The 14,843-nt window shown below is 42.8% G+C and overlaps 1 protein-coding gene across 4 annotated transcripts in view; it reads left to right on the forward strand.

Moving 5' to 3' along the window:
- AGO1 (argonaute RISC component 1) overlaps positions 1-4,788 on the forward strand; it is a 47,016-nt gene extending 42,228 nt beyond the window's left edge. For all 4 annotated transcript variants that reach the window (XM_060205850.1, XM_007533088.2, XM_060205851.1 and 1 more), the window contains one exon: positions 27-4,788. In XM_060205850.1, coding sequence (XP_060061833.1) covers positions 27-135 — 109 coding nt within the window. In that variant the 3' untranslated portion in view covers positions 136-4,788. The remainder of the gene's footprint in view (positions 1-26) is intronic.
- The last annotated feature ends 10,055 nt before the right edge of the window (positions 4,789-14,843 follow it).

The raw sequence follows: 14,843 nt of genomic DNA on the forward strand, positions 1-14,843 counted from the left end.
TTCTTTTTCTTTTTTTTTCTTTTCAGTGGAGAGGGGAGCCACATATCAGGGCAGAGCAATGGGCGGGACCCCCAGGCCCTGGCCAAAGCTGTGCAGGTTCATCAGGATACTCTACGCACCATGTACTTTGCTTGAAGGCAGAACGCTGTTACCTCACTGGATAGAAGAAAGCTTTTCAAGCCCCAAGAGCTGTGCCGCCCAAATCCAGAGGAAGCAGGGAAGATGGAGGTGGGGTAGGGAGGAGTACAGAAGGCCTTGATTCCTTCTCAGAGGGGACTAACAGGTGGGGAGCAAGGCCTGTAAGTCAGACCACCAGCCAGAAATCTCTGATATCCACCTCATGCCCCCCCACACCCCTCACCGCATCTTGTCACATCTGGCCCTGACCCCACTGGACCAAGAGGGGCAGCACCGGTGCCCACCATACACACAGGTGTCTCATGTGACTCACAGTGCTAAAGACTCATGCCTGACAGCTTGGTAAGGTTGGTTGTGCAGCCCTGCGGACAAAAGCTGGTAGGTTTGAGTTTGATATATTAGATGGGAAAATGAGGGGCTTGAGGCAGCGGGTAGGAGGAGAGGATGATTTTTTAGGAGCCTTAATCAGAAAAGGTCTAGATTTGTTTAAGAAGAAAAATGAAACCAGACCCAGATTGATATTTTAGGATACTAGATGTTTTAATGGTGTGAGAATCAAGTTTATAGGAAGATTTTTAATGCTAATGGTTTTGGTTCCTCTTCCCCCAGCTGCCACTTCCTTTACCCTTAATTCCTTTCTCCCCACCTTTTCTACCCCTCCTCCTTAGACCTCCTCCCTGGCAGACACCCAGCCCTATGGCACTATGGCACTTAGCTCTGAAGTGACATGACCCTGTCTTCCTTCCGCCTGCTGGTGGGCAACCAGTGCCTTCCCTGTAATGGTAATGCTGCAGAACTGCAACCTTTTGTACCTTTCTTGTGAGGGTGGGGGTAGGGTGGGGAGGGGTGGGGAGGGAGAGAGGAGGTAGGTGGGGGATAAGCCTAACTCAACAGGTTTCCAGCTATTTTGCATTTGAAGGATTTGACTTCCACATTCATTAAGCTTTTTTAAAAGACCACAACCTCAGATGGTTAAAAATCCATTGACATTTGCACTTTCAGACATAACAAGTCTCCAAGCTGCTGAGATGACTGACCCCTGGTCTTTCCACTTAGGTCTCCTTTTTCACTGTCCTCCCTCCTCCCCAACCTTCCTGGGTCTGGAGTTACTTGAGTAGAATTTCTCACTGTTGGGATTCCCCCTCCCCCAAGGGTCAAATCTCTTATGCTTCAATATTTCTTAACTGGGGTATCATATAACAAAATCCTGAAGTAAAACGAGCAAAATCTAAATGTTATTTTTATACCATAACTTGAGTCTATTGCCAAAATCTGCAAATCCTTCCCATGCCTGATGAGTTTACATCGCAGAAACATTGAGCCATCAGAAGGAACTTTACTTGTTCTTTGGCTTGACTTGGAAAGAGGTGGTTATCTCTCAAAGGTGGGACTCAGGCTCCACTCTTCCTCTGTGTAGAAAAATACCTTTTCTTACTATAATTCCTTCCTCTGCACTGCCCTGCGCTCTTCTATACAAGTGCATTTTTCCTTCCTCTGAACTGTCCTCTAACATGTCGGCGCATCCCAAACTCTAATGTGTCCTGTGGACAGGCTGAGATATTTTGCTGCTCCCCGATTGCTTCTGTTTACAGAAATGAATTTCTCCTGGTTTCCTACTAGGGCATGTAAGTGGGTGGCATGGGATTTTTCCCCCCCCTTCTCCTCTCGCCTAGATAGAGAGAAGGGTTTGACTGTTCTGCAGAACTGGAAAAGTACGGGGTTCTGGCTTGGTGCCTGTTGGCCTTGAAGCAGGACCCCGTCTTTTCATGACTGTTTGTTGTATCCTGTCCCACTTCTTGGGATTAGGAGTTGCAGTTTCCATGTAGAAACTTCTCTTTTTGAGGAGCCTAAATTTCGGTTTGCCCCCAAATGGTGATGAAGCCATGTCACTTTAGGCCTGTCCCTGACTTGGAGGCCTGCTGGAGGAAGCCCTGAATCCTGACCTGTGCAGTTAGAGCCACCATTTCCCCTTTTCCTGCAACCCATGTACAGACTCAGATTTGCTATGCAAAACAGACTATCCCAGGTTGGGTTCTGGTTGGCTACTTTGTTCAATGAGTTCACAAAATGTAGCACAAACACTGACTATAGTGAAGGCATTGGGACTGTTGAGTAATTCCTCCTTTACCCCTTTCCTGCCACCTACAGCATAGGGTTCCCCCTGGGCCTAGCCCAGCTGAAGAACAGAACAGAGGGCTCTAGGAGGGGGTGACTCACTGGAGAGCCTACATTCCTTACACAAGTGCCTACAGAGAGTGATGCCAACACTCCATCTGCCCTGTTCATTGCCTTCATATACTGTCTACTTCGTGTTCAGTCACCCTTTGGAGAGAGGAGCTCTTGGGACAGCGGGCTCTGCACATTCTCTTCTTGGGTACATTTTAGGACTGGTATCAGGGCACTATTCCTGGAGGGTCCAGTCATTCACCAGCATTTGCAAATGTCAATAGGGAGCTGGTAGTAGCTACCAGCTCAGCAACAAATGTGTGTTCTCTCCTTTTCTTTCCTTGCTCTACTTTCCTCGTTTGAATTTTAGCTGGAATTTGAAATACATTTTTTAGCCCTCTGGCAGTGTGCATGCCATTCAAGAAATAAAAGCAAGACAGGCAGCTTGGGCAACGTCAAGGAAATAAACTGCTTAGATTTTTTTATTTATATATATTTTAATTTTTGAGACTTGAAAAATACTTTTGACCTTGAGGATCATTGCTTGCAAGGTGGTGCATGCAGAATAAGAAGTGATAATGGCAATAAGCTTTGGCTTTCTTGGCTTGGTTTAAGTGGTGCTTCTTACTTAAACTCCGAGAAAGCTATGGGGAGACCCTGGCCTCATTCTCTTTGACAGATCCCTTGCTCCCTTCATTCCACTCTTGTCTTCCATTTCCTTTTCAGTCTCTCCCTGGCTTCCTTGTCTTTTTTCTATTTACTCAGCTTGCTTGCTGGCCTGCTGACCTGTTGGCCTGTCTGCCTATGTGATGATGAATTCTCTGCATGGCTACAATGATCCCACTGTTAGCTGGCAAGGTCAGACTTTAGCACCTTGACTGCAGAAAACAAAGCATCTGTTCCTCAAAACTAGTGATCCTGTCTGGGTTGGGCTATCCTCAGACTTACACAAGGATGGAGCCAGCAGATCTGCCTAACTAGCATGCAATCAGGAGGACTGGTGGCAACTTCCATACCTTTCCACCCCTTGGAGTTGGTTTCCTTTGTTGCTATTTCTGGATCTGGTTCTAGTTCTCTGTGGACCTTCATCTATGGGGGTGTCCCAAGGATATGTGAGATAGGAAGACTAGGGAATGGAGATGGGATGAGAAGAGAATGATGGAAAGACAATGGAAAGATAAAAAGTAGGAAAGGAGAACACTGCTCACTAATAATTTTTCCAGTCCAGCCTGAGCCATTAGGGGTTGAGGTGCTACTAATAGTCTCTGGGGACAAGTCTGGGGCTGTTATTGCTGAGAATTTAGACTTCGAATAATGCAGAAGAAAGTACCCACAAGTGTGAAACCTCCCCTCTAATCTCAATCTCCTGGTTCCCACCTACTAGATAGCTTCCCCTGTAGCGTCTTCTTTGGCCACACCACAATGTCCTTTGATAGGTTTCCCTTTCTCCTCTATAGTTCCACACATGAGGCTAGCACCCAATGTGGGCAGCCATAGGGAGGGAGGGATACATGGACTTATTAGCTGGCCCATGGGGTGTCTGTAAGACTGGTGAGACAGTTTTTAGATTTGGCATCATATGTGATCAAGAAGGATGGAAGTTCCTTCCCCCTCAGGGAGGAAAAGTCATCTCAAACTAGCCAAAATACAATTTTGGAAACTATATTGGGGGGAGAAGTGTTTTATTTATATTTACGTGACGTAGGCCAATCCAGGATGGTGGCTGGGATGTCTTCCTTCTTAAAGTCTGATCATGGCAGGGATATGCAGGGCACTCTTTCCTATTTGGCCTTCTCAGCTGATTGAGGAGAAGAGATAACTGTTTTTCTCTATCTCCTCATTTTAATAAATGAGGACTTGGCCGTCTCCCATGGGTCGGGAGAGAGGCTAGGTTGGTGCTCTTCCCTTTATATCTACTCCTACTGATTTAGAACCTCTGGCTGCTGTTCGGGAGCCCAATCAAGGGAGTGGAAGGAATGGGCTCAATACAAAACAAGAAAACCAGAATAAGGTGGGGAAGGCAGATTTTTTTTTTTTAATATAAAGGAAAATAGGAAACCCTCCAAGGATTGTGCAAATAAAGACAATGTGTTGAATGCACTGAGTCCCCTGGTGTAGTAGCAATAAGGAAAAATGCATTAATTTTCCTGTGCACACAGTCCAAGCTCTTTGGTGTGTGATGTTGCACTTAGCAGCCATCTGGTGGGCATGTGTGACTACTCTGGGTTCCACTTTAGTTTCTAAACTTTTTATCCCTCTGAAGTTCAGCATGGATGGGGGAATGTTCCTGGAGCCCCAAAGCTGTATACTTGTTTGCATTTGTTTCCCCTTGAGACTTGTGTTTGTGTCTTGCTTTGAGCTGTACCTTGTCCAGTCCATTGTAAAATTACTCCAACAGTGGTAATGTACAGTTCCTTCTGAAACAAGCAAAAGCAGCAGCACAACTCTGTTTTATAAAGACAACAGTGGCTTCTATTTCTAAAATGTGGTCTCTCTCTTTTTTTCTAGTATCAAAGTAAACTTTTTAAATCAGAATTTACACTTCTAATGGATTTTAAGTTAGAATAATAGATTGTTACAAGAACAGACCAACCATTACTTCTAAAGAAAGAAAGCAGATAAACAAGTTCCTGGTCTCTAGGAAACTGATATTTATGAGCAACCATACTTGACAGTGCCTCCATTTATCTTAGATTTAAGAAAAATGAAAAGCAGTGCATCCAGTAGTGTTGGGGGTGGGTGGAGGCAGGCAGACACAATTCAAAAACAAGAAAAATAATATTTCCATTGGGGAGAGGGAACTGTAAATAGCCACATGGTTCATTCTCTGTTATAGGAGAGAGATAAGAGATGATGGAATAGAACAATGCTATGAAGCTATAACAGTATAGATAGAATGGAGAGAACAGATTTGAGAGACAGTGGGAAAACAACACTAATGGAGTAGAAGCTAATACCCAGGTTTTTGCCTGAGTAAATGCATATGTTGGTATATACTAGTAATTCAACTTCTTCTTCTAGCGTTTGCCCTTCTTCCGTAGCCAGTCAACAGCGTCAGGTTGAGCCTGATGTCTGCTTGTTGCTGGCTTTGAAAGTGACTAGGATCCATGTGGATTCAGCTGGCTAGGAAGCATCGTCAGTTTCCCCAATAAATGGGTACTCACGGGATGCACCACGAGAAGGTCAATCCAATGCATCCCAGTAATTCAACTAAGACTGAGGGGTAAAGGAAGACTAAGGAGACTGATGTTATTGTGAAAAAAAGATATTTAGCTTTTTGTAGACTTCAAAGGTTCTCACAGGGCAACAAGGTGAAAGATTCTAGCAAATACTTTTGTTACTCAGGGAAGACTACGAAACAGTGGTTATAGATATGGGGGTTTTCTTAGCAGAATAGTGTAAAAACTATAGAGATAAACAGTGTGACTTAGTGAATAGAGTGAGCAAAACAAAGTTTACAACAAACGGGACAAGGAAAGAAAGCAGAAACCAAGACTTTTCAGATTCCTAGGAGGTAATGAAATAGAGCCTGAGTTGGGTATCATTAATAACAGGAATTGCTGCAGCAACGGGGGAGGCATTTTTTTTCCCCCCCTCAGTTTATACCATGTCCATCTCCCATTTTCCCTGGGATCTTACAAGCTATCTGGTCATTTTCTAGAGCTCCTTGAAAATGAACATTGGAAAAATTGCAATTTATATAGGCATTCCAAATTAATCATAATGACCAGTACCACCATCACCACCTCAAACTTCCTCCTTTCTCAGAAGAACTAAATTAGGGAGTCGGGCGGTAGCGCAGCGGGTTAAACGCACATGGCGCAAAGTGCAAGGACCGGCATAAGGTTCCCGGTTCGAGCCCCCGGCTCCCCACCTGCAGGGGAGTCGCTTCACAGGCGGTGAAGCAGGTCTGCAGGTGTCTGTCTTTCTCTCCCCCTCTCTGTCTTCCCCTCCTCTCTCCATTTCTCTCTGTCCTATCCAACAACGATGACAACAAGAATATCTACAACAATAAAACAACAACAAGGGCAACAAAAGGGAATAAATAAATAAATTTTTAAAAATATTTTTTAAAAAAGAACTAAATTAACAAAAAAAAAGCTAACTTTGTTTCTAATTGGTGTCATAAATGGTGTTCTAGTATATACAACAACATTTAGCAACTTGCTTTATTTTCATGACTTGTTTTCCCGGAGTTTCCAAAATACTAGAAGCAGAAGCTACTTTCTAATAATTTTTATCACCTCAGGGCTATGGCATACTGGGGGGGGGGTGTCAATATTTTGTGAATAAAAGTGGGATGAGTTGAAGGGAGACCACTTAGACCACAACAAGACAGAACTAGAACAACTTCAGGAAGCCACCAAATCACTGGTGAGTGCAAACACGTGTGGCTTGTGGACAGATAGGAACCTAGGAAGAGATTAAGTGGCTGGTAACAGTCCAGCAGTTTACCAGTTGAGACACCACCTCAAGTCTGTTTCACCAACAAGACAGCTGAAGGGAGGCGAGGACTCCACTGAGACTCACCAAATGCAACTGTGAGTTTCCATTGCTACTGCCCTCAGAATCTAGAGCAGCAGGGGGGAGGCCCTGTGCTGACACCAGGGGACAGAACTAACCAGGAAACTCAGATCTATAATAGGTGGCCTACTGGTAGGGCTGTGAAAGTCTCTTTGCATAACCACTGGATTATCTCTGTCCCATCCTACTTTTCTTTTTATTTAATTAATTTATTTTTGATATTTCCTTTTGTTGCACGTTTTTGCTGTTGTAGTTATTATTGTTGTTGTTGATGTCGTTGGATAGGACAGAAAGAAATGGAGAGAAGGAGAGAAAGACACCTGCAGACCAGCTTCACCGCCTGTGAAGCGACACCCCTGCAGGTGGGGAGTCGTGGCTCCAACCAGGATCCTTAGGCCGGTCCTTGCGCTTTGCGCCACGCGTGCTTAACCCGCTGTGCTACCACCTGACTCCCCCCACCCTGCTTTATATCTTGGTCAGGAGTCAGTGACTAAGCTAAGAAGGCTACTTATAGTTTAAAAGCCCTCAGGCTCCCATAACCTACAGGGAAGAAAAAAAAAATCAAAGAGGCTTTTGAGCCACTGAGCTTCAACTCAGGGATTAAAATATTGAAATAGCTGTCAGCTTCCACAATTGTGAACCCTTTAGTTACCTTACTTAGACACAAGTCAATCCAGGCAAGAGTGATCAGTAATTTGAAAAGTACTGAGAGAGGCACCTCATAATATACTATATAAAAATGGTTAAATCAACAAGAATACTGAAGAAATGAACCAGGACAAGAGTCCAGCTAAAACCCCTCCACCCCCCAAGGTTGAGGCACTAAGTAATGAGGTCAACATCCAAACACTAGTTAAGGAAATAGTCACAGGAGTGAGTAAAGAGTTTGAAAGAATTGTCATCAGAAATGCAGAAACAACAAATGAGACCCTGGAAGAAAACACTAATTATCTCAAGGTTATAAGAGAGCTGAAAGCTGAAATAGCTGAGCTTAGAACACAATTAGCTGAACAAGCTAAAACAGTATCAGAACGGGGTAACAAAATAGATGAACTCTAGAAAACAGTAGAGGGGAGAGAGAATAGAATAATTGATGCTGAAGACAGAAAGTAAATGTTGGCTCTTCAAAAGAGTGAACAAAATCGACAAACCTTTAGTCAGACTCACAAAACAAAGGGAGAAGACCCAAATAAATCGTATCATAAATAAAAGAGATATCACAACAGACACCACAGAAATTCAACATATGTGAGGCTTCTATGAACAACTATATGCCACCATGCTAGAGAACCTGGAAGAAATGATTTCCTAGATACCTATGAACTCCCAAAATTAAGTAAAGAGGAACTAGATATTATGAACAGGCCCATCACAGCTAATGAAACAGAAACAGTTACCAAAACCTTCCCAAAAAAAGTCCTGGACCAGATGGTTTTACAAATGAATTCTACAAAACCTTCAAAGAAGAACTAATACCTCTACTTTTAAAAGTCTTCCAAGGGAGTTGGGTGGTAGCACAGTGGGTTAAGCGCACGTGGCGCAAAGCACAAGGACCAGTGTAGGGATCCTGGTTCGAGCCCCCGGCTCCCTACCTACAGGGGAGTCGCTTCACAAGCAGTGAAGCAGGTTGAACTGCAAAACAATTCATGGCTTGGTGAAATAGCTCTCTGGATAATGTGCTGTTTTACAATGTACAGAGCCCAGGTTCAAACCTGGCTCCCCACTGCATTCAAGGATGCTTGGAGGGGCAGTATGGGGTTGGGGGCGGGCAGCTACCACAGCGGGTTCAGCGCACATGGTGTGAAGTGCAAGAACCAGAGTAAGGATTGCAGTTCGAGCCCCTGGCTCCCCACCTGCAGGGGGGTAGCCTCGCAAGTGGTGAAGCAGGTCTGCAGGTGTCTTTCTCTCCCCCTCCTTTCTCCATTTCTCTCTGTCCTATCCAACAACAATGACAACAATAATAACTACAACAATGAGACAAGGGCAACAAAAGGGAATAAATATTTTATTTTTAAAAAGTCTTCCAGAAGACTGAAGACACTGAAATACTCCCTTCCAGCTTCTATGAAGCCAACATCACTTTGATACCCAAAGCAGACAGGAACACAACCAAAAAAGAAAACTACAGACCAATATCTCTGATGAACATAGATGATGAAATATTGAACAAAATTCTAACCAACTGGATACAGCAGTATATTAAAACGATTGTTCATCATGACCAAGTGAAGTTTATCCCAGTAATGCAATGTTGGTTTAATATACGTAAATCAATCAATGTAATCCACCACATCAACAAAAGGAAGACCAAAAACCACATGGTCATAAATAGATGCAGAGAAAGCCTTTGACAAAATATAACATCCCTTTATTATCAAAACACTACAAAAAATGGGAATAGATGGAAAATTCCTGAAGATAGTGGAGTCTTTATATAGAAAACCTACAGCCAACATCATACTCAATGGTGAAAAACTGGAAGCATTTCCACTCAGATGAGGTACTAGACAGGGGTGTCCACTATCACCATTACTATTCAACATAGTGTTGGAAGTTCTTGCCATAGCAGGCAAGAGCAAGGAATTAAAGGGATACAGATGAGAAGAAGTCAAACTCTCCCTATTTGCAGATGACATGATAGTATACACAGAAAAACCTAAGGAATCCAGCAAGAAGCTTTTGGAAATTATCAGGCAATACAGTAAGGTGTCAGGCTACAAAATTAACATTCAAAAGTGGCATTCCTCTATGCATACACTAAGAAGTTGAAATCCAGAAATCAATTCCTTTTTCTATAGTAAAAAAAAATAAACCTAACCAAAGAAGTGAAAGTCTTTCATACTGAAAATTATGAGTCACTCCTCAATAGAAAAACACACTAAGTGGAAAGATATTCCATGTTCATGGGTTGGAAGAATTAACATAATTAAAATGAATACACTACCCAGAACCATATACAAATTTAATGCTATTCCCATCAAGATCCCAATCACATTATTTAGAATAATAGAAGAAATGCTACAAATGTTCATCTGGGATCAGAAAAGACCTGGAATTGCCAAAACAATCTTGTGAAGAGACAATAGAACTGGAGGCATCACACTCCCAGATCTCAGATTGTATTATAGGGCCATTGTCATCAAAACCACTTGGTACTGGAACATGAATAGACACACTGACCAGTGGAATAGAATTGAGAGCCCAGAAGTGAGCCCCCACACCTATGGACAGCTAATCTTTGACAAAGGGGCTCAGACTATTAAATGGGGGAAGCAGAGTCTCTTCAACAAATGGTTTTGGAATAAATGGGTTGAAATATGCAGAAGAATGAAACTGAACTACTATATTTCACCAAATACAAAAGTAAATTCCAAGTGGCTCAAGGACTTGGATGTTAGACCAGAAACCATCAGATACTTAGAGGAAAATATTGGCAGAACTCTTTTCCGCATAAATTTTAAAGACATCTTCAATGAAAGGAATCCAATTACAAAGAAGTCTAAGGCAAGCATAAACCTATGGGATTACAACAAATTAAATGCTTCTGCACAGCAAAAGAAACCACTACCCAAACCAAGAGACCCCTCACAGAATGGGAGAAGATCTTTACATGCCATACATCAGACTAATAACCAGAATATATAAAGAGCTTACCAGACTCAACCACAAGAAAACAAATAATCCCATCCAAAAATGGGGGGAGGACATGGACAGAATATTCATCACAGAATAGATCCAAAAGGCCGAGAAACACATGCAAAAATGCTCCAAGTCTTTGGTTGTCAGAGAAATGCAAATAAAGACAACAATGAGATACCACTTTACTCCTGTGAAAATGTCATACATCAGAAAACGTAGCACCAACAAATGCTAGAGAGGGTGTGGGGTCAAAGGAACCCTCCTACACTGCTGGTGGGAATGTAAATTGGTCCAACCTCTATGGAGAACAGTCTGGAGAATGTTCAGAAGGCTGGAAATGGACGTACAATTCCTCTCCTGGGGATATATCCTAAGGAACCCAACACACGCATTCCAAAATATCTGCGTACACATATGTTCTTAGCAGCACAATTTGTAATAGCCAAAACCTGGAAGCAACCAAGGTGTCCAACAACAGATGAGTGGCTGAGCAAGTTGTGGTATATATACGCAATGGAATACTACTCAGCTGTAAAAAATGGTGACTTCACCGTTTTCAGCCAATCTTGGATGGACCTTGAAAAAATCATGTTGAGTGAAATAAGTCAGAAACAGAAGGATGAATATGGGATGATCTCACTCTCGGGCAGAAGTTGAAAAACAAGATCAGAAGAGAAAACACAAGTAGAACCTGAACTGGAATTGGTGTATTGCATCATAGTAAAAGACTCTGGGGTGTGTGTGTGTGTGTGTGTGTGTGTGTGTGTGTGTGTGTGTGTGTGTGTGTGTAGAATACAGGTCTTTCAGAGGACCTAATGGAGGTTTTATTGTTATATGGAAAACTGAGAAATTTTATGCATGTAGAAATTATTGTATTTACTGTCAAATGTAAAACATTAATTCCCCAATAAAGAAATTTAAAAAAAAGTGGACTGAGTTAAGAAATCTATGTTTAGCGTAGAGGAGATAGCATAATACTTATTCCTAAAAACTTTAAAGCTGGAGGTTCCAAATCCCAGGTTCAGTCTGCCATATCACCATAAGCCTGGGCTGAGCAGTGCTCTGGTAAAAACAAATAACATGAAATGGCTCACTTGGATACTGTGCTGCTTTGCTATGTGTATGATCCACATTTGAGCCTATCTAATGCATTGAACGAAGCTTTGGTGCTATGGTCTCTTTCACTGTCTATCTCTCTGTCTCTGTCTTTAAAAAAATATCTAGTGGGTCGGGCGGCTCCCCACCTGCAGGGGGATCACTTCACAGGCGGTGAAGCAGGTCTGCAGGTATCTATCTTTCTCTCCCCCTCTCTGTCTTCCCCTCCTTTCTCCATTTCTCTCTGTCCTATTCAACGATGACATCAGTAACAACAACAACAATAACTACAACAATAAAACAAGGACAACAAAACGGAAATATTTTTTTTAAATCTCTTTAAAAAATCTGTTTCGTGGTCTGGGAGGTGGCACAGTGGATAAGACTTTGGACTCTCAAGCCTGAGGTCCTGAGTTCAATCCCCAGCAGTTCAATCTCACATGTACCAGAGTGGTGTCTGGTTCTTTCCTATGATTTCTCATGAATAAATAAATAAAATCTTTTTAAAAAAAAATCTGTTTCATGAAAATGGAAAGGGGAAATCAAGTGATAGCACATGGATTAGGGTAAACATTCTGGAATCTTGAGACAGAATTATATCCAGATTATGATCCCTTTTTTCTACCCTCCAACTTGGAGATTTTTTTGATTTGTGTATCTTAAACTAATGCTATAGTTGTCAAGCATTAAGTTCTAACATTTTTCCAACACTGCCTAAAGTATTATTATTTTTGTGTGCTGGGAGAGGGTGGCTTAGAGAATTTTGGCACAGCACCCAATGAGGAGGTTTAATTGTCGGCTTATGTGTACATAGGTGAGTCTGGCATTTCTCTGGATGCCAACTGTTGTGGCTTTTCAAACTGTGCAGCTAACCTGTGTTTTCCACCTACTAGATTGCCTTTCAACTAAGCATGCCAAACCCATCCTCCTTTTTTAGCAAAGGTTAAGAGGTTGGTTGCATTTGAAGAACAGGCTGAAACATGAAGGAAGCTTTTCCAAACTGAAATAAAACATATTTCTCGGTCTGAGGGTAAATAGCATAATGGTTATGCAAACAGATTCTCATACCTGAGGCTCCAAAGTCCCAGGTTCAGTCCCCCACACCACCATAAGCCAGAGCTGAACACTGTTCTGGTTAAAAAAAAAAAAAAAAACATATTTCTCACCCTAAGGCAGAGGAAGTGAGAGGATGATTACAGCCACCTTTATTATGCACTTAATTTCGAAGCATTTGTGCTTTTTTTGTTTAAGATTTACTGATTTAAAAAAAAGATGGGAGCCAGGCAGTGGCGCAGCGGGTTAAGCGAACGTGGCGCAAAGCACAAGGACCGGCATAAGGATCCCGGTTCGAGCCCCTGGCTCCCCACCTGCAGGGGAGTCGTTTTACAGGTGGTGAAGCAGGTCTGCCGTTGTGTGTCTTTCTCTCCCCCTCTGTCTTCCCCTCCTCTCCATTTCTCTCTGTTCACTCCAACAACAACAACAACAACAAAGGCAACAAAAGGGAAAAAATGAATAAATAAAGTTTTTAAAAAAGATTTATTGAGTGAGAGAAAGGGATGCCAGAGCAACACTGGTACATATAGTGTCAGGGATTAAACCAGGAACCTCAGTCCTCTACCAGCTGAACAGTTTCGTCAGCTGCAAAACACTGACATTTAAGGGGGCTGAGAGGGTGGACTTAGAGTTTGGCTTTTGGTTGTTGTTCAAGAGCAAATGATGATGGGATCTGATGTGATTTGTCTGTCCTAGAGCTCAAAATTCAGTTATGGCTTGTCCTAAAGCCCCTGGATACTAACACCTTTTTTTAAAAGTTTTTTTTAAAAATATATTTATTTATTTATTTCCTTTTGTTATCCTAGTTGTTTTGTTGTTGTAGTTATTATTGTTGTTGTTATTGGATAGGACAAAGAGAAATGGAGAGAGATGGGGAAGAGGGGGGGAGAGAGAAAGATAGACACCTGCAGACCTGCTTCACTGCCTGTGAAGTGACTCCCTTGCAGGTAGAGAGCTGGGGCCTCAAACGGGGATCCTTACTCCATTCCTTGTGCTTTGCGCCACCTGAGCTTAACCAGCTGTGCTACCGCCCAACTCCCTTTTTCTTTTTTTTGCCTCTAGGGTTATTGTTGGGGCTCAGTGCCTGCACCATGAATCCACTGTCCTGGAGGCCATTTTTTTCCTGTTTTTGTTGCCCTTGTTATTGTTGTTGGTTGGTATGCTTCTAATTCTGCTTCTAAAACCCCTTCTGTTTCATTGGTTTAATCCCCCATGTTTAACACTGTATTCTATTTACATAACCACTGTTAACTAAGCACCGCCCTGCGTGCAGGGCATTGGTTTAATCGCCACTGGTTCACGATTTCTTTTTGCTCCGCCCCTCTCCTAGTACACCCTGATTTCCACCAGTCTTTTTTTGATCCACCCTTTCTATGTCACATCCTGTTTCCACCCTACTTGGCAAGTATATATATAAGGACAGGATTGTGATTAAAGATAGCTTAGATTGCGCTGCGTTCCACATGAATAAAGACAGAACTGCGTACAACTTGGCCATGAGTCTCTGGTCGGCTCTGTCTCCCGCCCGCGAAGCTAGCCTGGCAGTTGTTGTTGCCATTGATGTTGTTTTTGGATAGGACAGAGAAATTGAGGAGGAGAGACAGAGAGGGGGAGAGAAAGACAGACACCTGCAGACCTGCTTCACTGCTTTTGAGGCCACCCCCCTGCAGGTGGGGAGCTGGGGGCTCGAACTGGGATCCTTATTCAGGTCCTTGTGCTTGGCACCATGTGTGCTTAACTTACTGCCTGACCCCCTCTAACACCTTTTTAGTACTGCTTAAACAGCCTTTCCTCTGTCCTACTAGTTGGCAACAGATACGATAACATGCTTTTGTCTAGAAGTGTCTTAGGGCAGAGTGGGCTGGGTATTTGCAGTGTTTTAGTTTTGCAGACACTGGAAATCCTATATGGATGTTAGGGTTTGTGGCTAAAGAACAAAGTTGCAATGCAAAGTGAAAACTGATTTGTACTTCTTAGTCTGGGTCATTAGACCAGGCTGCTGTTCATATTGTTTGAATGGGAAGTAGCATTGATTAGAAAAATTAACTCTTGTCTACGGCCATACCACCCTGAACACAACTGATCTCATAAGAAAATCAACTCAGGGGCTTGGGTGGTACAGTCAGTTGAGCTCACACGTTACAGTGCTCAAGGACCTGGGTTCAAGCCAATGGTCCCTACCTGCAGTGGGGCAGCTTTATGAGTAGTGAAGCAAGGCTGCAGGTCTC

The sequence above is a fragment of the Erinaceus europaeus genome, chromosome 13, assembly GCF_950295315.1.
Source record: "Erinaceus europaeus chromosome 13, mEriEur2.1, whole genome shotgun sequence".
NCBI classification, from domain to species: domain Eukaryota; kingdom Metazoa; phylum Chordata; class Mammalia; order Eulipotyphla; family Erinaceidae; genus Erinaceus; species Erinaceus europaeus.